Genomic DNA, 27,267 nt, shown 5'->3' with positions numbered 1-27,267 from the left:
CCAGGGGTCGGGGGAACACGTGGTTCTGACTGTCCATCCAGCTGCAGGCCAAGCTTTGCTTTTACTGCAAAGGAGGCTCCGCAATCCTAGTGTTGCCCCGAAAGCGGAGGCTCTTTGATTTTCTGGGTTTAAACAGGGGAGCATGTTCCAGGCGTCCGGCTCCCCGGCTGGGGTCACCCGGCAGCTGGGGGAGCTCAACTTTGGCTACTCCCCCAGCTATAACTTAGTCTGCACCTCCTTCCAAGGGTTCTCCCGGCCTGCTTCCCGTTCGCCTACGCTCTCGGAGCCCGCAGTTCCGCAAATCCAAACCGCCAGACCTGGCTGGTGAGGGCCTGGGGTCAGCAGAGTGGTAACCCAGGTAGAACTAAACGGTAATCCGCCCTCACCCCGCCTAACACCCCCCACTTTCTCCAGGTCTCGGCATCCGTTCTCAAGCGGTCGGTATCTCCTCCGCCCGCTGGCTCTCCTGGCCCACCGCCTGAGTCGGTCGGGACACCTTGGAGTCCCTGCTTCCCCATGCGCCTCCATCTCCTTCTTTCAAGAACACCCCAACTTCCTCCAGCTCTCACCTGAACCCCCGAAATGCAGTTTCTTCTCTCCAGACTAAAGCCGGACCGCGGCCGGTGGAAAAGCCCCGGAGTCTTCCACACTAGGCTGCAAGCTACTTTGCTTAACAAGTCCAAAGGTCAGCTAAAGTTTGGCTGATAAACAGAACCAGTACACGTAGGTCTCCAGCCCTCAGCGTGAGTACAATGGACCCTCGCAAGCCCCGCTCCCGCCCGACTCTCCAGCTCTCCACGTCTGTCCCTCAAACTCTCCCTCTCTCTCGGTTTTCCCCCCACCCCACAACCATTTGCATCTTGCCGAAAGCCGGGCCCTCCCCACTAATTTGCATATCTTATATGGCCTAATGGTGGCGATCATGGCAAGTTAGAAGTTTTCTGACTTCTCGGAGGAGACTCCGGGACCCCGGGGAGTAACAGGTGTCTGGAGGCTGAAGGGTGGGGGGCTTCCTGGACTTGGGGTTCTCTTGTGAAACTCCCCACCACCCTCTTCTCTCGCACCCACACACCCCCTTCTTTTTCTGTCTGTGGAAAATGGTGTCCAAGCTCACGTCGCTCCAGCAAGAACTCCTGAGCGCCCTGCTGAGCTCCGGGGTCACCAAGGAGGTGCTTGTCCAGGCCTTGGAGGAGTTGCTGCCATCCCCGAGTTTCGGGGTGAAGCTGGAGACCCTGCCCCTGTCCCCCGGGAGCGGGGCCGAACCCGACACCAAGCCGGTCTTCCATACTCTCACGAATGGCCACGCCAAGGGCCGCTTGTCCGGAGACGAGGGCTCCGAGGACGGGGACGACTATGACACTCCTCCCATCCTCAAGGAGCTGCAAGCGCTCAACACCGAGGAGGCGGCGGAGCAGCGGGCGGAGGTGGACCGGATGCTCAGGTAAGTGCGGTCCGCGTTGGGGAGTGCGCGCCGAGACCCTTGAGCCCTGGGCCTTGTGCCTGTTTCCCACCACTGTAGTCCCCCGGGGGGCGCTCCGCTTCTCTCCCAACACCTGGACCCCTCCCAGTCCCTCAGCCAGACAGCCCCGAGCCTGAGGCTTCACCTCCGCTTGCCCAGGCCAATGCCCGGGGCCCGAGGCCCCCTCCCGGCTGAGCTGGGGCTGGGCCTGGTTAGCACCCGAGCTGCGGAGCCCTTTCCCTGGAGGTTTGCCCACACAGCTGAAGGTGCGAGAAGGTACCGCGAAACATCAGTGGTTTCCCAGGAGCAGAGGCTCGGGCCGCACAAGTCCCAGGCGCATTTCTCCCGGGCGCCTCCTCTCTGGCTTGGGAAAACGCAGGCCGACCTAGGGCACAGTGTCCTGCTGTTCTTTGCAGAGGGACGGGCGGCACCCAGGCCCGGGACCTGAGGGACAAGTTCTCAGGTGGGCACTCCTATCTGCAGCGCCCAAGAAAGGCCCCAGGATTATCCGGAATCCCCCCCACCCCCGCCAAAAAAAAGGTGTAGATTTGCAAAGGGAAATGTTTGCATGTTATAGGGTCAGGGTGAACCCGCACGGAGCAAAAGAAACCACATATCTATGCAAGAGAGGAGTAAATGCGGGTAAAACCCCAGTTCACGGCGGATCTGGTCACAACCTGAGAAAGGAGGGCGTTTCTGGATCTTTCTGCTGACACCCGGCGTCCCTGGGAATTCAGGCGGCTGGCCGGTAGTTTATCTCCCGGTTCGGGATCGTTTGCTGGGCCTCCTCAACCGACCTAGGGCTTTGACAGCTGGTTACTAATTATTCAAGGAGTGGAGCGGTTCCCTTTGACCGCACGTAGCTCCCGGCCACTCCGCTTTAGGATCTAACCCCTCGCGTGGCCTCGGACACTTCAGCGACGCTGTTTCAAGGCAGGACCAGGACTAAAGTCGCGTCCTGGACTCGGGCAGCCTCGGTTGCACGCTCGCAGCGGCAGTTTGGGATGGGATATGACCTTGCATTTGAATTTGCGATCTGGGGGGACCTGGCAGCTTACTCTCTAGCAAAGATAATCAGAGGACTTCTAGATTTTCCCCCACAAAACTACTTTGCTAAAGTTCGTAGGTTTGAGGTTCTTCTCTCGTTTCCCTGCGTGGCGGCGGTTTCTCCCCTTCCGAGGTTCGTGTGCAGGAAGGGGAGAGAAAGGGGTGAGAAGGAGCAACTGAGACGCCAGGGCGGCTTGGCGAACTAAGGCCCATTCGCCCGGCCGCTGGCGCCTGCTTTGTAGCCGGACTCTAGGAAGACGTGGGAAGCCCAGGGCGACCGAAGGCGCCCCTCGGCACCTAGCCCCGCGCGGGGCTGAACGCCGCAGAAATGTAACATAAGCTGCAGCACGTGGAGTTAGGGTGTTATTAATTTATTTCTATAAATCATCAACAGAAAGATACACAAAGAGTTGTGATTAGGTTGAAAAGAGAGGCGGGTTATTCATTGGTGAAGTTGTAAACGCGGCTTCGCGGGGGAAGGAAATCAAACCGCGGATGCAGGGTTGCTTCGCGGCTCCCAGCTCACACGCACCGCGCTGCGGGCGCTGCGGCCAAGGCCCCCAAGGCAGCCCCGGGGCCGCCGACACCGGCAGGCCAGGACCGCGGAGAGCCGGGCCTGGCCATGGGTCCTGGACTTCAGCCTTCTAACCCTCTGCAAAGCCCTGGCTCCAGCTGAGAGGGGAGCGAGGCTAGGGGGCCCGAGACCCTCGCCGGGGTGGAGATGCAGGACAGAACCCAAGCGTGTTCTCCCCTCTCCAAGCGGGTGCTGCTTTCCTTCTCCCACCTTCGGGAGTGGTCAGACTTGATTAAAGTAATTTTTCAAGAAATCGCTAGCGGTTCCCAGGTCACTGCACAGTTGGCTCCTGGACGCCAGACACACGCACTCCCTTTTTTGGCCCACGTTGTTTCCCTAAGGCGGAAATAAAAGAACAGGAAAAGTCACTTTGGGGAGCGCTTGGAAGCTCTTTATACCTCCTAGAAGAGAAAGATGAGAAGGGAAGGTGGGGGACTGCGGACTGCCGGGTCCCCGGCTCCAGGTCCAGCCGGCCTCACTCGCGGGCCTCCAGGCTGGCGCGCCGGGTAGCGTTTGGAAAGTGACTCCTTGCAAAGAAGCAGGAGTTAAGGCTTCTTAACCAGCGCGCCGCCAGCTGTGCTGGGGTTCAGGGCGTTTCTGGTCGTGGGCCGCGAAGGCATTGTTTGAAAAGGAGCGTGCTGGGCGGACTGTGCGGGCCCCCAGGTCCCGCGTTTGACACCTGCTCTCGGAGCACAATGGCCGTGCGAGCTTCTCCGGATCCGTGTCCTTATCGGGGTTGGGAACCCCTGAACATGAGCTGTATTTTCAGTTTTTAAAAAGTAACCAGTTCACCAGGCTCTCCCCGGTGAATATGTGTACATTCTGGGGTCAGAGCTATAAAGGTAACTACGCCATCTTACCTCCAACTCTAGCCCTTTAATGCAGGCTTAAAGGTTTGCTATAGTTTGTAAGGTTTTCCTAGGTTTTTTGGGGGGTTTTTTAACCTTCCCAATTGTTAAGCTAATTCACTCTTTCCACAGAACCCCTAGCTCTTAGAACATTACACTATTTTGCTAGGTTTCTTAGACACACAAAATGAACACAGGTAAAAAAACAATTTAAGCAAAACAAAAACAGCCAAAGAATCTGTTAAAGTACTATTAACTTTTAAAATTCAAATACTCTTTCTAACTTTAGAAGCTATCGTTTGAATCTGTTGAAAGTGTTTTTCCACTCTTAAAATATCTGTGGAAATATTCGCCGGAAATAAGCTTTTAAATGATCTCTGATGGTTCTACTGGTATGTCCAAAATGGTACATTATTTTTCTCTTAACTCTAGGTGAATTCTCCATGTTTGAAATGAATGCATTTTCTCATTTTTTGTTCTTGTTGTTACTTCATTATATTGTATTACTTGAAAGTACCTTTATAAATACTTGAGAAATTTGTTAACTTATATATAAGTAATCTTAAAAGTTTGCATTTCTCAAAAACATTTCTATCAAAGCCTGTGTTCTCATGAATTTAATATCAAGGAATTGCTAATCAGTTATTCAAATGCTTACAAAATATCTCAGTTACTAGGTTTTTAATTCATTAAACAAAATTTATTTTATTTGCCATATTATAGGCACCATTTGGAAATAAATTGGTTATTTAATTTATGACACTATCTGTTTTTACCTTTTCCCTTCTGCTTTGCACCATTTTTAAAATTGTTTCATATGAAACTAATTTTTCCCCTAATTTTTTTCATGTTCTATCAGGCTATTATATACCTTAACATACAGTTATTTTTCAGTTAAATATGTACCTGCATTAAACAAACAGTATGTGTGGATATATTGCTTCTTTAATACTTTTGTTCTACACTGTGCCTTATTTTCATTATTTTTTTGTTTTAAATGACATCTCAGTTTTAAGTCACCTCTTTAACAAGCAAGAAATAATACTAACAAAATTGAAAACATATTAAATAAATAAACTCCAAAGGCATAATACACTGTTCTAAAGAAACTATGCACACCTGAGTTTATGAGAAATGAAAAGTAGAAGCAAGTTCTTATCTCAAGCTTGAAATTTAGGAGAAACATTGCCTTCCAGATACTCTTACCCTGTTAGAGCAGAAATGTAAGAATACAGGAAAACAAGGCATTGGGGATCGTTCATATCTTATCCAGAAATTGAAATTATTCATCCCCATTAGGTTTTATTTTGGAGGTGTAGCTGTTTTTGTGTGGTTGATTTTGTTGTTTTGTTTTTAATGTTACTTGCCTCACTTCAGTGGAGTGATTCTTCAGTCCCAGGAAAGAATATCATTGTACTTCTTAAAACTTCTAAAATCCTGGAAATCATTTAACATTTGGCTAAGAAGTCCTCTTTGTGTCTCAGGAGGTAGACATATGTGTTTTACTCCTGTTTTATAAGACAAGCAACTGAGCCACCTGTTTAGAAGGAGACCAGTGTGGGAGAAGTCTAGGTGAAGTTAGAAACTAATGCTATTCCCATCATTTTGGGATCAGCCAGCCCAGCCCCAAGCTAATGGCCTCCACTTTTCAGTGAGCCTCCTGTCGTTAAAGTCTCTCTCTCATTACAAGAAAATGAAGGAACACACGATAAAATAGGAACTTTTCTTCCTGCTGAACGAGAGAGTGCTGGTAGTACTTTCCCATTTCTGAAGATAGGAAGTCTTCTTCATATTTCCTCTCCTAATCTCAGATGAAAGGGGTGGAGTATACTACATAGGAGCTTTCATTTTCTCTTTTATTTAGGCTCTATTTTGGTCTCATAGCCCTCCCAAGGATGTAGCTTGGACAAGTAGAAAAACAGGTGAAGATCAGAGTTTTGCACAGAGTTTAGGTAAAACCCCTAGAAAGAGACTATTTATCCCCAGGTATATTCCACCAGCATCCTAACCGTCTATTTATTTGTCTAGTGAGGACCCATGGAGGGCTGCCAAAATGATCAAAGGCTACATGCAGCAACACAACATCCCCCAGAGGGAGGTGGTTGATGTCACTGGTCTGAACCAGTCACACCTCTCCCAGCATCTCAACAAGGGCACCCCTATGAAGACCCAGAAGCGTGCCGCCCTGTACACCTGGTACGTCCGAAAGCAACGGGAGATCCTTCGACGTAAGTGTTTTAATTCTGCCTCTGCCTCAGCCTGGAATGACCTTTGCCCTAACCCTGACCCCTGTGGGATGCCTCAGTTTCCCCTTCATCAAGAAGGCCTGTGTGGCACCTGGGAAATATAAGGAATCTGGCATGTGGATTTGGCCTTCACAGTTGCTGTACAATGGATTGGCTTATATCATTTTCTTCTTCCACAGTTTCTTACGACCCCACCAGGTGTTTTGACAAATCTTTCAGTGTGTGCAATGTACCTTGAATGTTTTGGTCTTTGCTTCCAACATCCTTCTCTTTGAAACCAAGCAGGTAACATGTATAAATACCGGGGGTGCCAAAAAAGAAAAATGTATACACATGACTTGTATTCATCTTTTTTTTATCGGTGTATATTGAGTATTACCATTTTAATACAGTTTTTTCCTTTCTTATTCTTTTTGGCACCCTCTGTAGATATATTCAGAACCTGACGCTGTTATTTTGGGGAGGGGCAAGTGACTAAGTTCTGAAGCAATTAAAGGTGCTTACTTTACCAAAACTGGTAGAGTTTGGGGTCCTCAGCTTGTGACCCTGACTAAAGAAGAAGCTACTTCTGGCTAAGGCAGGATACAATAAAAGTGTCTGCCTTTGGCACTCTGACTAATCAATTCTTGTCATTCCTATTCCTATCCCCAAATTTCCTTTCTGTCCCAAGATTTCTTCCATTCAGTAATACCGAGAAATTCTTGTTTTGAAGTCTAGGGAAGTTTGTACTTCATTTGAATGTCAAGAGTATGAGTGACATACTGTTTTTATTTTAGGAAACGATACTTTTACATTATATTTAATTATTTGGATTCCGCCCTTTTCCTAGGAAAATTTTGTATGAATTTTCACTCTTCAGCACCCTGTCCTCTGGGCTATGGGCTTCTCTGTCTTTGACAAGATATTAGTTTCCATCACTTTCTGGGTTGGGTTTTTCCCCCTCTCACTAGATGGCCGCTTTTAAAAATCACTTTTGTTTTCTATCACACACTGCTCAGAAGTGATTGTTTCAGCATTTATTGTCTCAATGTCCATGGGCTGGAAAGGCCTTCATGGTATTTTTAGGTATTCATCTCATATTGTGGTCGTTGGCTCTTTTGTTAGAAGCATTAAAATGGATAGATTAGAAGAAGCAAAGTGAGACCTCCTTACAGCATGGAGGGGTGGGGGTGGGGGGGTGAGGCTTTGGGTTGATCCACCACCCATGACTAGGTCTGTAAGAATTTGTGTTTCTGACATGAAGCAACTCTGTCTAATTCCTGAAAAGTCCATTATCAGGAGCCACAGCCTCCAAAGGCCAGAGAACCCTTGGAACCTGCCCTTACTCGAATCCAGAGGCCCACTCGACATCTTTAGTTTGAGCTGCCTCCCTATGTTCCATGCAAGTTCCCTCAGAAAGGAGAGGGAGGCAGGAAAGGCCAACTGGAAGCTTCTAAAAAGACAAGAAGTCCCAGAAACTTTCTCAAGATACTTGAGAAGGAACATTTTTCAAAATTTTATGATAGACTCTGCAAGGGATTTTTAAAAATTGTCATCATTGTTCAAAGTCACATGAGACATAAAGCTGAAGAAACATTTCTTCATCCTGTAAATATTATATGAGCACCTAACCAGGTGCCAAGCACTGTGCCTGGCTTTAGTAAAGGACACATAGGTTCTTTTCTCCAGAGACTTACAACCTAATGAAGGGATGAAATGTCTGAACAAATAATGACAACTGCTTTCTAAAGGCTGTTATAAAGGTATATACAAGAGGCTGCAGAGGAATTGCTAAACTGCCTGGAGACATCATGGAGGGCTTCCTAGAAGAGGTGACATTTGAACCAAAATCTGACAGATGAATATAACACACACAATCATGGGATAAAATTAGGCAAGATAAATAAAAGAGGGACACAGATAGCAATACTTGGTGCATGGAGAGAGAATTAGATGAAGGGGCCCATTTAGAGGACTTTGTTCAGCACTTCACCACAGAAAAGGGTCAATAAAAGTTAACTGTTGTGACATCTGTTCACATCAAGTGAAGAACCTCAGATTAATACCAGGTCCTTGGGCTTATCCAGACTTGCTTTGGCTCTTAGTCATAGTTATTCCACAAGCCCACAGGAGGAGAGAAGACACTGAGACAGAACCCTGCTGAGCAAGGAACTTCTCTCTGCCCCTCTGATTGTCCCTAAACTAACTGCAATTAGATTGCTGCTATGAATACCAAATAATATAGGAGGTGTGAAAGCATTTTGAAAAGAATAAAAGCCATAGGAATTTGGGTCATCATCGTCTTCCTGATGAGGCGTAGATGTTCTAAAGATGTTCTAATGTCGGGACCCTTAGGTTTCCACCCAGTCCCATTCCACAGATGGGGAAGATGAGAGACTTGGAATTTAAGTAACTTGTCTGGGGCCCTATATTATCTCATTGAGTCCATGACTTCCCTGCCAGTAAATTTGGCAGAGACTCTCCCAGGCATCTAAAGGAGTTGTTGGGAGCCAGTGAAAACAGAGCCCTAAGTGGCTTGAGAATCCTCAAAGTAGGTGGGACCCAAATAAAAGGGGGACCCAGTGACATGTGCAGTCCATCAACCAGGAAGACCGCTATTGACTTGGACAGTCAGCACCTGGTGAAACAGAGCCCTATACCACCAGCAGCTGGGGTCCAAGTGGGTTAGGGGCCCACTGCTCCTTGTAATGGACCAAAATGGAAATGAATCCCTTGATCGGTAGTAAGTTCCCCATTGCTGGAGGTACATAGACTCGAGGTGGAGTGTGCTAGAGGGGATTCAAGCATTAAGTAGTGGCCTGACTTTAAACCTTGAGGATTTTGGATCCAGTTGTCTCTGAGACCTGTGGGAGTGACTTTAGGAACCGAGAAATAAAAACATCAAGGTCCAGAACATGGAGGCCAGCCGTTAGGAAATGAATCTGTTATGTATCCTTGCTCAGCAGGGTGCTTGGCCTCTAAGCTTAGTCATCTGTAAAATGGAATCAATCACCCTGATGAACCCTGCTTCGTGCAGAGGTGAGGAAGAGAACAACAAAGCTCTCTTCTTCCATAAGTAAATATTAAATCTCACTTAAACCATATAGGCTAGGGTATCATCACCAGGCAAGCTGCCATCCTTTTACATTCATTCGACTAAAATGTACTGAGGGTCGTGATATACCTGGGTCCTGGGACTGGACGGACAGGGAGCATCATTCCATCTGCACTTATCTTTCTCCAACTTATTAAATGCCATTCCTAGAAGAGTCCTATGTTTGCTGTCATCTCCATTTGCCATGTTTAAAATGTGCAAGTGGGTCTATAAGACCTTTCCCTCATAAATGGACCCCTGGACACACACACACCACACACCATTGCCTTTGAAATTATCTGAGGTCTAAAGAGCTTCTGCTCTTTCTAATACAAAGCTCCAGCTATATTACTTCAAAGCTGTGGTCCAAAGGTTTGGGGTTTGGGGTTTTTCTAAGAGCATAACATCACAATGTAGATACCTAGAATATATGAAGAGAGAGAAGGGGTGGAGAGAGCTATTTTCAGTCTCTGAATATTTTGTCTAACTGCAAATTGTTACTACCTTTGAGTAGTTTCTCCCTAGACCTGAGACTTGGTTGAGCTCATCCGCTTGACATCAAAATACAAGAGTTCAGGAGACAGAGTGTTGCTTCATGTCTGAGGCCAGTGAGCCCATGGAAAAAAAATAAATAATAAATTGCTCTTAAAACAATGGTCGGCCACATTTGAGCTCCTTCAAAGAAAGGAAAGGGGTGGCTTTGGTGGAGTGAACTGAGGTGGGCAGTGAGGTGAACCTATCCTGAGCCTCCCCCTGCACCCTCCTATGCAATAACAGCAGATTGCAAAGCTTAAGGGAGGAGATTGGAAGTGTGTTTGTTCGTCTATCTGTCTGTCTGCCGAGTGAAGGCTACAGACCCTATCAAATCTACTCCTTTCTCTTTTCAGAATTCAACCAGACAGTCCAGAGTTCTGGAAATATGACAGACAAAAGCAGTCAGGATCAGCTGCTGTTTCTCTTTCCAGAGTTCAGTCAACAGAGCCAGGGGCCTGGGCAGTCCGACGATGCCTGCTCTGAGCCCGCCAACAAGAAGATGCGTCGCAACCGGTTCAAATGGGGGCCCGCATCCCAGCAAATCTTGTACCAGGCCTATGACCGGCAAAAGAACCCCAGCAAGGAAGAGAGGGAGGCCTTAGTGGAGGAGTGCAACAGGTAACACCACCAGAAGCTCACCCGAGCAGGTGGGCACACACATGGACCTGAGATCCAACCCCTCAGTCCTGGGATCTTAGAAATACTAGCTACCTAGATAAGGGTGGCTAAGCCAGGGTTTCCCAAAGTGTGCTCCACAGAACCCTAATTTTTCCATTTGTTAATATATAAATGTGAGGAACATCATATGCATACTTCCTTTTTGGGAGGCATGACATACATTAATATATGAAAGGCTCTGAAAAGTCCTGCAGTCAAGAAACCCACTCAGCTTTGTTGACTTGGTTGTTAACTGTGGAATCCTTTTTTTTTTTCTGGGGCATATCCCTGTGAACTATTATTCCAGGGAAGATACGCCGGAGAGTGCTAATCTAAAATATGATGCCAATGAAATGAGAATCCTGTTATTTAAACCTTCATATAAACCAGGGAAAAGATATCCCTGACACAGACTGGCCCTGGCCTCAACTAATTGTTATACACCTATTGGTCCAAAAGGAAAGTTGGCAGGAGAGCTAGAGGGGTTGGATCTGTTCAGCCCACTCTGACCACACTGATTAGAGTTCTCTTTGTATCTTAACAACTACATGTAATTTTATAGAGAACTATTAGAAATCCTTGAGATATCTTTTCGCGTCATTCCTGCTCCATCCCCCCTGATTTCAACAGTGACTGCCTAAAAAAATCTGCTCTTTGCTCTGGCCGAGACCTGTGGGTTCTCTCTCTCTCTCTCTGTTTCTGCACTGTCCTGGCTCTGGCCTTGGAAGGATGTGGTCGGTGAGGTCAGGCCAGAAAGTGGGGAGGCAAAGCGATCAGCTGTACATGTCACAGAGTCCTCAGGCTGTACCCTGTCCCCGTGCCAGCATCCAGTGGTGTCTTAAGAATCTCTCTGACCCCTGGAATTGGGGGTTCATCAGCAATTGATAAAACCAGAGACCAGCCATCTCTGTATGCCCTCCTTTATACCTCACCCAGCTTGCCCTTTGTGGGGAATTCCTGCAGTATGGAGAAGCGATCTGGCTTTTCAGGCATGCTTTTGGGGCATCTGGCCCCCAAAAGACAGATGTCCTTTAGAGTGCTATGAAGGGACTTAGACAGCCGAGGGAGAGCTTGCCTTTTGTAGGTTGAGAAGAGTAGTAACATAAGGGAGTGTCAGGAGGCCCGTTGTGGGCCTTCCTCCTGAATTGCCTGTCCCCAGCTTGGTCTCTTCCTGCTGGAGCCACATCAGAGCCTAAGCCTCTGACTTCTAGGCAGCAGAGCTTGCTTGGTATGTGTGCTCAGTCCCGCTGTAGTCATCTCATCAGAGAACTACACGGGTGATGTTTTCTCCAGACAAACATTTTCTCCAGGCTCCCAACTCTCTGCTGGGCCTTTTTACACTCCCATCCAAGACCCCTGTGATTGTATGTTTGGGGCCAAGCACAGCTGTCCTCCTCCTGGCCGCCCTTGCTCACCATCTCCCCTCTGTTCATTCTCAGGGCAGAATGTTTGCAGCGCGGTGTCTCTCCCTCCAAAGCCCACGGCCTGGGCTCCAACCTGGTCACTGAGGTCCGGGTCTATAACTGGTTTGCAAACCGCAGGAAAGAGGAAGCATTCAGACAAAAGCTGGCCATGGACGCCTACAGCTCCAACCAGACGCACAGCCTGAACCAGCTGCTCACCCACGGCTCCCCCCACCACCAGCCCAGCACGTCTCCTCCAAACAAGCTGCCAGGTAAGCAGGCCCCAGGCCCCATTGCCTCGGCTACCCGACCAGCCTGCTTCTCTCAGGGGTCTTATCTGGCTCAAGATTTCTCAGAGACGGAAATGCTTTGGGGTGGTCCAAGTGCCTGCCCCCACCTGTTGACAGAATATTCTTGTGAAAATAGTGTGTGACTGGGGTCTTTCTTCTGAGTCCTTCCTCGGCCTCCAGGGAGCCCTTTGGCCCATTCTTCTCTAGTCCGCTTTCTTCTCCCTCTGTGGCTGCTGACTCAGCGGGTCAGTGCTGCCATCAGATTAGTCCGAGGAGGCTACCTTGTTGGTAAGCCAGGTCCAACATGCAGGCAGAGGAGTTGCCTCCTTCACCCCTGTGCATAGCCCACCTCAGTGCTCTGTCCAGCTCCAGTAGGAGGAGCCCAGGGTCCTCTGGGGAAGGGCCACTCCATGGGCGGCCTCTGCTTGTTGGCTTCTGTGCTTTGCCAAAGTGAGGGCAGAGTCAGTCACTTGAAATCTTTGCAGGGCTGAATTGGCCAAAACCGATTGAGTATGTACTGTGTGCCAGGCCCCGGCCTGGATTAGAATGTCTCTGGTGGGGGCGGTGGAAGGTGCTTATCAAGATGGAATTCCACATCTTCATTGTGGGAAAACACCTGTATATGTGTGCATCAGGCGTAGGCTGGGATGAGCGCTTCTCCCCCTGGGGCTTAGTTCTTCCAGGAAAGCTGGCTTCCCAAAATGGGTCTGCTTATTGAGGCCGGCTTGGTGGCTGCATAGACAGTGTGTCATGGTCTCCTGTCTGCTCTGGGGAAGGGCTTGCAAAAGGAAGAGCCAAGCACCATTTCTAACTCGGGGGTGGTTCTGAAACCTGTTTCTCCCTTGTCTACTGGTCGCCCTTCTGCTTGGAGAGGCCTGAAATCTGGAGCCGACCTAAGTGTCGTGGGGGACAGGCTCAGAACCACCAGCTGGGCGCGAGCCAAGCGTTTGTTCCACGCTGTGCCCTCCCGTAGCTTGATCTCTTCAAGGGTCTCTGGGAGCTTGCAACTGTCCAGCATGAAGCCTGGGCCAGGGCTCAGAGCTTCTCTGGGCCCTGCTCCCCCAGAAGGGAAGGGTTTGTCCACAGGGGGAGAAATTTTGGCTAGTCTTGAGAGGCTCCCAGACCAACACTGGCCTGATTGCAGAGGAACTTAGTCCTCTTATGGAAATCCAAAGCAGGGCTCAGAGGGCAGTGGCAAATGGCTTGTGGTCCGCACTGAGCAGGACTAGAGCACTTGTTGCCTGCAATGATCCATGGAGCTGGAGCTGGGAGCTGCAGGGGGCGTGGCTGGGGCAAGGGGCATTATTGAGAAGACAATGGCTATTGTGCTGGGACTTGTGATCTCCACACCAAAGTCAGGGAGCCTGCAAGCCAAACAAAGGCCCAGCAGCTTTCTGACAAGCTGGGGTTGTGGTGAGGTCACCACAGGGTCATTAGCTTAGGCATCCTGTGTACTGACAGGAGGCCCAGAGAGCTGGGACTGGAGGGATGGCAGCAGGTCCTGGAAACTGGGCAGCCCAGAGACCCCTCTGATTAGTTTGAGAAGGCACATCCCACTGGAAGTAGACTCTCTGGGGTCCTCAGAAGTCATGGGATGTTAGGACTCGAAGGGACTTTAAAGAAGGAAACTGAGGCCCAGAAAGAGGTAGTGACTCGCCAAAGCGACACAGACTGATGGGCAGAACAGGGACTGGAGCTCAGGCCTGCTGAATCCCACGCTGAATTTCCACAGCACAGGTACACACTGAGTACGTACCAAGTCCCAGCATCATGCTTCTGGTGACTAACACACACATTCCTGTCCTTGTGAGCTTATTATGTGGTTGGAAGACATCACACCAGCGTGGAGTCCCCAGATCCAGCTGGGGATTGAGGTCATGTTTGGGGACTTTGGCCCTCAAGAAAGGCTGCTATTTATGGAACCATAATTGTGGGACACTGTATATTTTCAGTGGCTGCTTTTTCCTCTGTCTTAATTTTCACTTAAGGGTCATCAAGTTAGTCCTTGTCCACTTCTGGGGACTGGATTCTCTGGACTTAGTTTTTAACCTGGTTCTAACCAGCCAGGTTAATTCTCATAACTACAGCGTGGCCGATTCACATAACTTCTCGGAGTCTGAATTCCTGTCTGTAAAATGGAGAAATAGTACCTACCTCCTCGGGTCCATGTGAAAGTTAAATGAGAGAATGTGTAAACACCATCTATCCCAATAAACCGTAACTATTATCATTATCACAGAGGACTAAACAAGTGGCAGTGGAAAAAAATGACAGGCAGAAAGCTATTTCCTTTTAAGTTTCACATACTGGAGCCTTATTCCTAAGAGGCAGTGAGATGTGTCCTGGCCCTGGAACTGGAAGCTCAGGTGGCCCCTGGGCTGGTGGCTGGGGTACAGGATGCTGGGATCAGTGCCTGTGTCCCCCTCTGAGCCTACTAGGGTAGGCGACACATGAGCCATGACAGGGCTTTTCTGGAATGCGCCTGGGGCTAGGAAGACAGCAGGCTGGAGCCCAGTGCTCAGGGAAGGCTTTGGTCTGCAGAGTTTCATGGTGCACTTCCCATCATGGTCCCCATGACCAAGGTAAGGTCTCTTGGTCTCTAATCAGCCCCAAAGTAACTGGATGCAGAATATAAAGAAGGCTCTGTGGTGGCCAAGGAGAAACCAACATCCAGAGTCAGCACCTCTAGGGCTGAGCTGGGGAGAAAAGTCTCCAGTCCTCCTATCCCACATTCCCTCCCCTCCAAACCCCAGCATCTGAGCCAGGAGCACTGGAGGCACCTTATAGAGATAAATCTTTCCCTTGAAGCTGCTTCTTGGAGAGGAGAGCATCCCTTTGCTAACTGAGCCCCTTCCCTCCCAGCCACGCTTAGTGCGTCGTGGCCCACTTGCCCACGATGACCACGGTGTGACCCTGGTCCTGGAATGTCCTGCACAATAGGAGTGGCAGGAGGGGCACTTTGCCTCTGTCAGCAGCTGATTGGTTACAAGGTGCCCGACAAACACACTGTCAGCAGAATCAGCTGTTTTCAGCGTTGCCCCTCCTGGCTTTACAATCACACATCAGCATGCAGCCCAGGGTTGTCATGGCTTTGTCTCCCTTATGCATGCTTAATTGACAATTAAGTTGGGGCTTTGAACCAGCCTGGCTGCCGCTGATGGGCCTTCATCTTTCCAGTGAGTGCCACAGGGGCACCCTTTGTTTGCTCTTCTTGGGGGCCTGCAGTTACTGTAGCAGGCTGCAGGCAGCCATTTATCTTCAGGCTGGAAAACCTTTATCTGCACCACCCCCCCATTCCAACTCTCGCCAGCAGGAGCTGTCCCTGGTTATAGGCCCCGTGACAGCCCATTCTGAGGCCATTGAGCAGGCCTGGAGTGATGGCCCCTACCTCCATTCTGGAGCAGAATCAAGGGAAAGGCCCCCAAAAGGTCAGAGAGCAGCAGGGCTGTGGCAAGGAAAAGGACTGGTTGGAGACTGGTGCTCATATTGATCGGCTCGAGGAGGAGGAGGAAGTTGGCGCGGGATGGAAGCTGGACTAGCCTTGGCCCAAGCCATGGGATCCGGCTGCGTGATCTATGGTGGCCTTGATCACTGTACCCTTTGCTCCAATTGGCAGCAAACTCACCTGGCCACCTTCAGCACGCTTACCTGGCTGCCTTGAGACAGCCAGGGAGGGGCAGAAGGTCTTCATCAGCCTTCATTTACTCTACACATAATGTCCTCACTCTTGTATCACCTTTCAAGATGAAGGTTAGGGCTCAGTCTCCTGGAAAGAAAGTGAGACACAGAGGCAAGCGGAAGCCCTTCTGGGCCGCTTTCAGCTACCCCGAGCCACAGCCTCTTTACCTAAGAGGAGATGTTCATTTCTGGGGCTGCTTACCCCTCCCTCCCTTTGAGCTCTAGTCCTCTCTCTCCGAGGCCAGGGGACTTGATTGCCCTGATGGTCAGTCAGATCAGAGCTTGAAAACCAGAGCATCCTGCCTCCCCTTCATGCCCTGTCACATCGCCCAAGTTGCCTGCAGGAATCTAACCCAGGGTCTTAGACAAACCAAATTCTGGGCTAGGATATCTGTGTGTTGCTATTGTTTTCCCTGATGCTGAAATCCACAGGACTCAGGGAAATCTCAAAAGTGCCCACAATGGCAGGGTTGTAACTAAATGTAAATCGTAACAGCTGTAACAGTGTTGATTGAGCGCTTCCTGGGCACCAGGCCCTGGGCTGAGCCCCTGCCGGCATCATCTTCTTTCATCCTGACAACGACCTTGATGGGTAAAACCATCTGTATCCTTATCCCCATTTTACAATCCAGGAAAGCGAGATGGCTAGAATGTAAAGAATTTACCCAAGTTCATATAGTTAGTAAGTGGCAGAGACAGGGTTTGAGCTGTTGTTATACACTGTCCATCTCTCTTTTCTTTATACTGACGCTAAGAACTTTTCAGGCATGAAAACCAACTCTCTCTCTCTCTCTCTCTCTCTCTCTTCCCTCCCATAGGCTCTTCTCCCACGTTCTCACTGCTCCATACTGAGTGACAAAAAGGCTTTGGGCGAGCATGGCCAAGGGGGTGGGTAAGATGGGGGTCTCCCAGTCTGGCTAGTTTACTGCTTCCCTCCCCCGCCACCCAGCTGTTGCCCCTGACCAAGGTGGATTCTGTGCCACGTCCAGGGAAGAAATCAAAGCCCCCTCCTTCATGACCCCATCCCCATCTGGGTGGGGATTTGAACTGCCCTTGCAGCCGGCACTGTCTGGGGCACTAAATGTCTTAACAACTTAATGGAGCTTCTTAGACAGTGCAGGCACCTCAGCTCACCTCTGGAACCCCGCCCCCTCCCTGGGCAGCAGACAAGGGGAGGGGTTTTATGGGGGCAGTTGTAAAAATATTCATCTCCGCAGCAAACGTCCCCATAGTAAATAAGCTCCATTGTCCCTAAATTAGCAGATTATTTCAGTTCAGATGAGAAACATATCCTGCCTTGAAATGTCTGCTATTTTAGGAAACCTTTGTACTGACTTGGAGTTCAGTGGTGGACATGGCCCCAACATTCTCCTTCATAGGGACTTTTATCTGACTGCCATTTTATCTGTTAAATTTAAAGGTCCTTTTATCTTGCGGTATCACCCCTATGGGCTGCCACTAGCTTGGGGAAGACAATCAGGATATTAGTGAGATTAAGAGTCCTGGCCTTCAGAGCATTCTGTTAGCAGCCTTCCTCTGATAGGGGACCAACCCTGGCCTGCATACAAAGAAACCCGGCTGCTGAGCTGGCGGGGCTCCGGGCCTCTGCACAAAGGGGCCAGGAGATACTGGAGTCCTATCACTGTAGGCAGCCTATTGGCCATGCCTAATCCCCCTGAAGGACCCTTAGAGGATTCAAGGACTCCTTGTTGCCTCCAGTCAGCTCCGAGGAGGAAGGAAGTGCCTGCAAGCACATACCCCTGGCCTGTAGGTAATGGGAGAAGTGCCCTTGGAATTTGTTTGTTGAAAGTTTGATGAGAACTGACAGGAACTTGGAGAGAATTAAACACCAAAGGTGCTGAGAGAGGCAGAAATGTGTGCAAGGGTCTTGGAAGCGAATTGCTCGATGGGAAGGCACAAGATCTGGCCTTATGCCTCTACCCAAAATAAAATCAAATGAAGCATTCAATTATGGTCATCATCCTAGCTGTTCATAAGAACTCTAGCATAGGAGTTGGCAAACTTTTTCTGTAAAGAGTCAGATAGTAAATATTTTAGGGTTTTCAGGCCATACTGTCTCTTCTCACAACTACTCGACTCTGCCTTTGTAGAGTAAAATCATCCATGGACCATATGTAAACAAATGAACGTGGCTGCCTTCCAGTAAAACTTTATTTATGGAGGCTGAAATTTAAATTTTCTATAATTTTCACATATCATAAAATAGTCTACTTTTTATTTCTTTCCAACCATTTAAAAATGTAAAAACCATTCTGAGCTCATGCCATACAAAAACAGGGTGCTTTGGCCCATGGACCACAGTTTGCAACCCCCCACTCTAAACCTTACTAAACTTTAAAATCAACTAGGGAGCTTCTAAAAATCCAAGTGCTCAAGCCGTAACACAGATGCCCGACCAGCAACAACCTCGACATTTAATATACACTGAAGATACTCTGGAGAAATGCTTTTATAAATCCAGAGGGCGTAACAACAAAATCATAGAGGCTATAGAGGCAGATCTGAATTTCAGTCTCAACCTGGCCACTTATTAGCTGTGTGACTCTAAGCAAGTCTCTGGGATCTCTGAGCCTCAGTTTCTCAGTGCATAAAGCGGGGACACCCACTCGTGCAGGTGCTGGAAGGATTCATAAGATAATATATGTATTAGCCCTGGATGTAGCAGACTCTCATAAATGGTAGCTATTACTAATTCCTTGAAGAGCCTTGTTTGTTTTGTTTTTCCCTCTTGGAGCTTTCTTTCAGTCTGATTTTTAGAAAATTTGAGTATTTCCAACTAGATACTCATCTTGGTGTTGGTAGCAATCTCAGGCTAGCTTCTTGTAACACTTGGAGTTTGAGGCGGTTTCTCATTCTTCCAGGGGCTGCTCTGTGACATCCATTAGGCATCTCCAGTGCCAAGGCATTTAGTGCAAATGCACTAAACAGTGAGAGAAGAAACCTGCGAAGCACCGGGGATTGTAGTGGGGGACCGTGGGCTCGTGACCATGTAGCGGGAGGTCAGGTTCATAAGGTGACCCTGAATTCCCTATACCTAATAGGGCATTTTTCTCCTTTAATTAAAGGAGGTCTAAGTGAGTATTTCCCTGCTTGTTAGTAATTAGCCCTGGTAACCTGCCAATTGGGGTGGGGGTACTTTCCTTATAGAGGCTAAACCTGAGATACTTAATGGCCTTTGTTCTTAGGAGGGAAGCTCCCCCAAACTTCAGGCAAAGAGCAGTAAGAAGGGGAGGGTGGACGCAACCCTTGTAGTGAGCACAGGAAGCCTCAGAAGGCCCTTCCCTCAGCCTGTGACCATGTCTTTCCTTAGACGCCTTTCCATTTCCTCTGCTCTGGCTTCAGCAGCTCCTACGAAAGTACACCTGTGTGAGTTTAGCCACTGAGGAGTTGACCAGTGAGGCTGTTTCTCTAATGCTTTCAGAAGGTCAAGAGCCAAGTTTCTCAGGACAAGTACTGGGCATGGCCTTCCCAAGTTGGAGGAACACTATGCAGATGATCTTTAGCATTTAATGATTTTCCCCAGGGAAGTCTATATCCCCACCCCACCCCCCACCCCTGACCCCTACCCCCAGGCAAGGTGGTTACAGGCAGACCCTTGTCAGGACCACACTCAGACAGGTGTGTCTGGGTAGCAAGGTGTAGAACCCGAAACAGGCTTGGGTTTGAATTGTGGTTTGTCACTCTCTGGCGGTGTGGCCTCACACAAGTGACATCGCGCCTCTTTGAGCCTCAGTTTCTTCATCTATAATATGGGGGTCACGATATCTACCTCCTTTGGGATGTTGTAAGGCTTAAAAATATGATGAAATGTGTCCAGCGCCAAGCACAGTGCCTGCCAAGGAAGCTGTTATTGGGTTGACTCAGGAACTCTCAGGGTACTGCGAGAGGAAGTGCTTTGGATCTTCCTGGGTTCTTGACCTGGGTGTGGTTTGCAGTTTCTCCCTGGAAGAGTTTCCCTTTTCATGAACGCTGCTTATTCTTTGAGCTATCAGAAACAATGAAGCCCAAAGATTAGCCCGATCCGTGGTTCTCAACTCTCCTGCCCAGGCCATGTAAAAGGCATTTGGGGAGCTCATTAAAAATACCCATGGCTCCCCCACCCACACCTTTTAGAATCAGAATTTGGGATAGGGGGGTCGGGCATGTGAAGTGTCAACAAACTCTCTAAGAGATTTGGATGTACAGTCTGGGCTGGACATCACTAGGCTAGATGGAGCAAGAGGGTTCTGAAGGGTTTGACAATTATCCTGATGGCCCCTGAACTAGGAAAATTATCCAGCTGGCCCCTGAGGCAGCTGGGGTGAGGGCTGCTGGACTAGGATTCAGGAGACCTGAACCACTGAAGTACAGAGGAGGCCTTGGACAAGTCACTTTTGGAGGATTCTGGCAAATGAAGGTGTGGGACCGTTCAGCTCTGATAGGCTATTATTTGGAGACTGCGTGTAGCATCAGCTCTTGGGGCCCAGGACTGTGCTGCTTGAAGTAGCAGAGGGAGGTTTGCCATTGTGATATTTTATTGTTAAGCTCATCATCTCTCTCTCTCTCCACCTCCTGTTCTCCCTCAATCCTCCCCCATTTCAAGAACTGCGTGCTGTTAGAAGCCTTCCACCTTTATTAGGGACCATTAGAGCTTTACAGCACCAGCAGATTAGGTGGGGCCAGTCACAATAAACAGATTTATAATGGGTATAAAGGAGACACCTATAACTGCTGGAAGTTAACACTTTCAGGGCCTTTGAGTGGCAGCTTGCTTGCCCATGCCCACTGCAGGGCGCCTGTTCCTGGTTGGCACCTGTTGGACGGGCTTGGCAATGAAATCCAATGAGTTCTTGCCCAGTGAAGGCAGAAAACCTCTGCACCATATCTCCCATTTGGGTGACATCAGCTTGCACGGTGGGCACAAAATAGGTGCCTACTTTGTCTCAAGATGTTTTACAAATAGAGCCTTTTCCTTTTTCTTGAGATTCCTGGTGACGTATCGGGTTTGCATCCCTACCTGTCAAAGAAAGAGAAGCCCAGTAAGACTTACTTTCACCGTGAAGAAAGTAGCCACTGAAGTCTCTCAAAATCTAGCTCCCTGTGCATGCGTTCCAGATGGTAGAGTTATGGGTGGTAGCGACATCTAAGGCCAAGCTGGCTTTTTTCACCACTGTGTCTCCAGCCCACAGCCCTGTGCCTGGCATATGGCAGCCATTCCATATATTAATATTTGTGGGATGGAGGTATCTATTATAGAGGGCTCCCTGTCCAGAAGTTTAAAGTATAAACCCCCTGTTTCACAATCTGTTTGTTATTCAGATTTAGAGTTAAACTGAGCATGGAATTAGTTTCATTTTACATAATATACATGTATATGTATTATTACTTAAAGCATAGTTTTCCATTTTCTAGAAACACTGTTATCAGCTGTACCTCCATTAGTACTGCTTAACCAAAGTATACAGCTCTAAAAAAGAAAACAAAACCCTCAACATTCAGTGCTACCGGGAAGTTGCTGAAGAACATATTATTATTATTTCTCCCTAATGGCCTGGTAATTGAGTTTACTCGTTTAGTTCTATTAGTTTGTTTTATGTTCTACTAGATTAGTTTCTTTTATCATCTCTTGTGTAGGAAAGGAGCTAGGAAAACTCTTCCTGCGTCTCTACCGAGTGAACTCAGGGTCTAGAAACGGCACTGGACCTTTTGCAAATCAGTCATTTGGGGAGACAGAAAGGAAACTGCCCAGCTCTAGGCAGCCACCAGTTCAGGGGGCGGGGGGTGGGGTGTGGGGGGGTGCGTCCCTGAGCACTTAACTGGCGCTCCTGTTCAATGGAAGCCAGTAATCATCCACCTTCCAAAGTCTTAGTGCCCAACACCTTGTGCTCCCTGGGACCAGCGTCCATGAGCTGGTGATCAGTGGCTATCTGTCATGGTGATGGTGATGATGATGGCAATAATGATGTCGATGGCGCTGCCCTCAGTGACGGTGATGAAGAGGCCGGGGTCTGGCCAGGCAAACCCCCATAACCAGGCAGCTCTGACACTTGCCAGGCCTCAAAGGGTCTTCTCCCTCAGTGTCACCTCCCAGTAGGGTCCTGCTCATGAATAGGTCGCAGTGGAAAACCTCTCTTTTCTAAGGCAATTTTATTAGCTCTTTAGTCACAATACAGATGTCTGTTTATAGGACCTAACTTTTGTGTGGATACCCAGTGGCTCAGTCTGCTGATGGCTTTATAGCCTCCCCCCATTGCCCAGACCCACAAGAAGCATCACCACTCTCCCGGTCAGCCAAGCCTAGAGGCCTTTGTTGCAGCCACATTAGCCCTGCCCGCAAAGGCAGCCTCTCAGAAAAGAGACCCCAGGAGTCAGGCTGCAGCACGGCTCTCAGTCTGTCCCCACAGCTTTTAGGCCTAATGATGTCCACCATTAACCCTTCTTAGTTTTACTCTAGATTCCTCTGGAGAAAAAGGCATTTAAGTTACTCATGTTGCCACAGTAAATCCTCATTAATTGACCCTCCTTATCCCAAAATCAACCCAATGGGCCTCAAACTGGGTTCTAACAGGGTGAGTCTAAATTTGGGGTTTCCACCTGCAACCCAAAACCTTTCGAAAAGGTAAGCCTGTGCTAATGGGAGTACCCATTTCCATCCCCCTTACGGCATCCTCGGTAATGGGTGCTACGCTTAGGCCTCAAGAAGTAGAGAATGGGTGGGTTCCTCGCAGGAATCCCATGGCCCCTCTTTACACTAAATAAAGCACTGTCCAAAATCTCAGGTGTGAAAAGGAATACTTACTCCTCAACGCACCCACCTCATATCTTCAAGCACAAAATTGCCCAAATGTGCCAACACTGTTTCTTCATTGTGATTATATTTTATTCTCTCTTTCTCTTTCTCTCTTACTCCCCCTATTCCTCCTTAAAAGTGTATGCCTCCCTCTAACCTCAGAAAAACTGGGAGCTTTAGAGGATCAATGTATGCCACTATCAGTTCTCCACTGCTCAACTCAGCAGACTGAAGGTGAAGGGAGTGTCGAGCCCTTCGTCAGAGATGAAGTGTGTAGGGCATTTATCCATCAGTTACTTATTCAACAAATACTTGAGAGAACCTAGCACAGGCTGAGCTCTGTGCAAGATGCTGAGGAGACAATACGTAAAATAGACAAGGCTCTGCTCTCACTGGGCTTGTATTCCAATAAGAGATACAGCCAAGAAACAAGTAAACAAAGAAAATCATTTCAAACTATTGGTGGGTCATGATGGAAGGCTCTGTATCTGGAGTCAATATATTTGGGACTTAAGGGGAAGGGGACGAAGGGTCAGCTTCAAAATACCACTGACATGCTGGGAGGTCCTTAGCAAGAGGAAGTGAAAATGACCTCCTCTTCTTCAAACCCCAGCTTTCCACTCTGTCAAATGGGCATCTATGACACACTGAGAAGCAGACTGTGTAAAACACTCACAGAGAGGACTGCTCAAATTCTTGAGCGCCGGCCTGGTTTCTTGCCCCTGCAGCCTCGGTCTCTAGGCCGAAGTGTTCCTTGCAAACCATCTGATGTTTGCCTGCAGAAACCAGCTCTCTGGTAAGGACCAGGCTCATGGCTGGTGGAGCATGTGGGGAGGACAAGCAAAGTTTGTGTCCCTTCTACCTCTCCACGTGTGCAATTTTCTCAGGTGCACCATGTACATTAGCTTCTGTTCTCAGCCAAGATGCTTTTGATGGGAGACTTTTTCTTTCTTTTCTTGGTTACATTTGCTTTGATTTTTATAAGAAAACCAGTTTGTGGGCTTCCCTTAAGTATCACTCAACTTTTACTCCTTGAGTTCAAGAATGTTTACCGTCCCCACAGGCCTGTCTGTGTTTCTCCTCTTATGAATTGGACTCCTAACTAGGCCACCTCAGGTAGAAAGGGATCTGGAATTGAAGCCAGACCAGTGTTTAAATTGCTTTCATCTTACATCAGCTTTTTCTTCCCAGGCTTTCAGATTTTTAATCTCCTAAATTCTTTGCAAACATTCATCTTTATCCCCACAGAGGAGGTAATATCAATAAGAACTGACAACAGTCCCGTGTTACCAAAGAGGAAACTGAGGCAGCAATACTAATTCATTTAAAGCCTTCATTTCTGGAGTTCCCAGTTTCAAGTCGAGGGATGGTTCACATTCTTTAATCCCAAATGAGTGTCTCAGAAGTTCACCAGACTGAATCATGTATGTCTCTGCCTCTCTCCTCGAGAAAGTGACTCCTCTTTGGAAAAAAAGGGAGTGGATTTCTAAGGATGCAAAACGGGCCTTGTTGCCTCCTGGTCCCTTCCCAGCCCTATGTTTTGGCTTCCTAGGAAGGACAGCTCTGTCTACGCCATGATTGATGGGCATGGTTGTTTCCTTTTGGAAGAGTTTTCTCCTTCGCACAATCCCTCATACTTGAGTTTAAATTCCCAGTTTCCAGACCGAATAGGGTTGGGCTGCGCTCTGCATGAGGTTAGGAACACAGGGGAAGAATGCGTGTGACAGAGCCCTGGCCAGTTGAGTAATGTTTACTCTGTTGGTGGCTGGGACGCTCGCTCACTCGCGCTGGCAGAGATCCACCAGCCAGAACATTCCTGCATTATCAGGGATGGGAGATTGGCTTTGAAATGTCAAGGGTGAAAGGCATCCCACCAGATTCTGGGTGCAACTCACAGACCCCAAGGAAAGGCCCCCCTCGCCCCTACCCCAGGCTTCAGAGCCGAAGGCCACACTGGGCACGCTGAGCCTCTTATTGGCCAGGAGGCCCCACCTCCCTCTTCTCTTCTTACTAAAAGAGCAATTCTGGTCATGCTTTCTGGGCTGGCATTACTCTTCTGTTTGCCCAGCATTTTCTCTCCCAGGAGAACCCAGTGCTTCTGGAACTTTATTTTATTCATTCATTATTCTGGCTTCTGAGGAAGGGAGGTCTGCATGCCCATTTTATAGACAAAAATGCCAAGGCCCAGAAGCTGACTGACATGCCTAGAATCATCAGTCAATCAGAGAGATAAAGAAAGAGTATTAGCTTAAAGCATCTAGATGCGGGTGTCTTGTTGATTTCTGGAGTTGTGGGATTGGGGCCTCAGCTGCTTTTTGAAGTTCTTAGAGAGCTGGATTAGGTACCAGGGGCTCTATGTGATTCTGGCCTCTGAAGCACAGGTTTCTGAGAAGCCTTTGTGGTTAATTACATGCTGAGCAGCTCCCCTCTGGGGTCCTCCTATAAGGCATTTGCTGCCTGTCTTTGAACACAGGTGCACAGTCAGTCCTATAGAACCCAACATATATATCATAAAAACCACCATGCTTTGCAAAGTCATGCAATAAAAACCACAGGGCTTATGGGGAAAAAAATGGGGTTAAGGGTACAATACTCAAAAACTTCGTCGTGACACCTTTTAAAAAGATAAGAATCTAATAAAAACATTAGCAGAGTTTTACATCTGTTAAATGCTTAGAAATCCAAAAATGCTGTTCAACAATAAATACGGAACTTGACCTTGAAAATGTCTTGAAGTTTGCCTATGGATGTGGGTGTCGGAAAGGTTGTAGCTTGTGAGTTATTGCGAAGTGGTGGACAAAAAATTATCTGAAATCCGAAGGAAAGTTGTAATTCCAGATGTGGACAGTTGTGGCTTATAGTACATGCAGTGAGCTGTTGGTAGATGGTAAATGTTTGACGTTTGATGGGTGTGTGTGTGTGTGTGTGTGTGTGTGTGTGTGTGTGTATGCACGTATGCGCAGAAGTGCATTTAGTATATTCCTGTGTGGTTCCATTCAGCTGGGTGGAGATTTCTGAATTTTTCAAATGTGACATTTATGTTGCATTCAAATTATTCCCTAATATATCAGTAGAATTGGAAGAGGCCCACACTTTCAGTACAAGCATTACCGCAGAACTGACTGCATTTTCTCCTTCTGCCAGGAGGTTGCTCCCTGGTTGTGGGGTATGGGTACTCAAAGTCCCTGAGGGTTCGTTTCCTCATTCAATAAGTATTCACAATTTCAGGCTCTCTGCTAGGCTCTGAGGATGCCACAATGAGTAAAAAGCTGTCTCTTGACTTAAGAGGGAGAGAGAGGTAAAGATATCATCAGAGCGTTATTGTGCAGGGTGTCTGACTCCAGCTGTAAGAGTCTCTACTGCATGTAAGATACAAAGGACAGAGCCGATAACTACTAGGATGAATCAAGGAGAGCTGCACTGAGGAGGTGGCGTTTATCCCTCTTAAAGGATGTGACATGGAGAAGAAGGGAAGAGCTTTCCAGGCAAAGGGAACAGCATAGGCAAAGGCACAGAGGTAGGAGAGGGCAGGGCCTGTGTAAGGAGTGGCAGATGCTCTGACATGACTGTGTGGGACGTGGTGAGAGATGATGCAAATAAGACAAGCTGGAGTCACAAAGGCCCAATTCTGCCAGTCTTAGGTGTTTGGGCTTTTCCAGAAGGCAGTGAGGAGCCATCATAGGTTTCCAAACAGGGCAGTGACATGGTGCGATTTTGTTTTAGAGCGAAATTCCAAGCTGGAGCAGCGTGAAGAGTGCCCTGGAGATGGGTACTGGTGCAGACAGGGAGGGCATGGAGATGCTAGCTTCTTGGAACCATAATCTTCTTTCATGTTTTGACACTTCCAACCAGTTACCAAATGATTTGTTTCTGTCCCACATACTGTCAGGAATTCAGGAATAGCATCATCACCCATGATGCTGAGGACTAGGAACAGATGAAAGTAGGTAATCTCATCAGGGCCTCCGGGATGTCTCTAGATTCCAGCTGAGATGCCTTTTGCTGCTGGACACGCTTGCTGTGTGGTTCATAGGGCCAGTGATGGGGACATGGCCAGTTGGTGACTTGGGCCAGGAAGTGAGTGGAAGGTACATGGCCACCTTCTGGCATTGTCATTTTCTTATGGGACCTCTGTGGCTATTAACCTGGCATCTTTGGCCAGTCGATATATATATATTTTTAAAGATTTTATTGGGGAATTGGGGGAGGGGAATAGCAATGGGGAATCAGGGGGAAGGGGAACAGACAAGTTGCTGTCCTTTTGTTCTTCAGTCTAGTTGTGGAGGATGCCGCTTCACTGGCCCATGTTGGTATTATCATTGCGCTCTTCCCGGGTGAGGCAGATCGGTCACCGGCCTCTGGATGGCCGCTCACACCAGCTCTTGGCAGCTCACGCTGGCTACCAGCCGCTCACACTGGCTGCCGGACACACACGGTAGCTTATGGCAGCCCACTGCAGCAGGGGCTGCAGCCTACGCCGTTGCTGGTGACTCATGGCAGCCCAGCTCCAGATCGAGCTGCTGCTCACCATCTTAGCTGTAGAGGGTGCAGTGTCACTGGCCCTCATGTGGGATCCGAACCGGGGCCCTGCTGCTCAGAGCTGGCGTCCCAAGCCAGCTCTTAACCAACGCGCCACTCGGCCAGCCCTGGCCAGTCGATATTAAAACA

The 27,267-nt window shown here is 48.5% G+C and overlaps 1 protein-coding gene across 6 annotated transcripts in view; it reads left to right on the top strand.

Moving 5' to 3' along the window:
* Nucleotides 1-913: 913 nt before the first annotated feature.
* Nucleotides 914-27,267, top strand: part of HNF1B (HNF1 homeobox B) — a 50,752-nt gene continuing 24,398 nt past the window's right edge. For 2 of the 6 annotated variants that reach the window (XM_019636778.1, XM_019636780.1), the window contains exons 1-4: nt 914-1,441; nt 5,957-6,156; nt 10,213-10,399; nt 11,878-12,113. In XM_019636778.1, the coding sequence (XP_019492323.1) occupies nt 1,098-1,441; nt 5,957-6,156; nt 10,213-10,399; nt 11,878-12,113 (967 nt within the window). In that variant the 5' untranslated portion in view covers nt 914-1,097. Of the gene's footprint in view, nt 1,442-2,342; nt 2,640-5,956; nt 6,157-10,134; nt 10,400-11,877; nt 12,114-27,267 lie in introns of those variants that run through there. The other 4 variants (XM_019636775.1, XM_019636777.1, XM_019636774.1 and 1 more) reach the window with 4 other exon arrangements.

This window comes from Hipposideros armiger, unplaced genomic scaffold (assembly GCF_001890085.2).
Source record: "Hipposideros armiger isolate ML-2016 unplaced genomic scaffold, ASM189008v1 scaffold_29, whole genome shotgun sequence".
NCBI classification, from domain to species: Eukaryota; Metazoa; Chordata; class Mammalia; order Chiroptera; family Hipposideridae; genus Hipposideros; species Hipposideros armiger.
The sequence above is the reverse complement of the archived record's forward strand: the minus strand, read 5'-3'. Positions and strand labels throughout refer to the sequence as shown.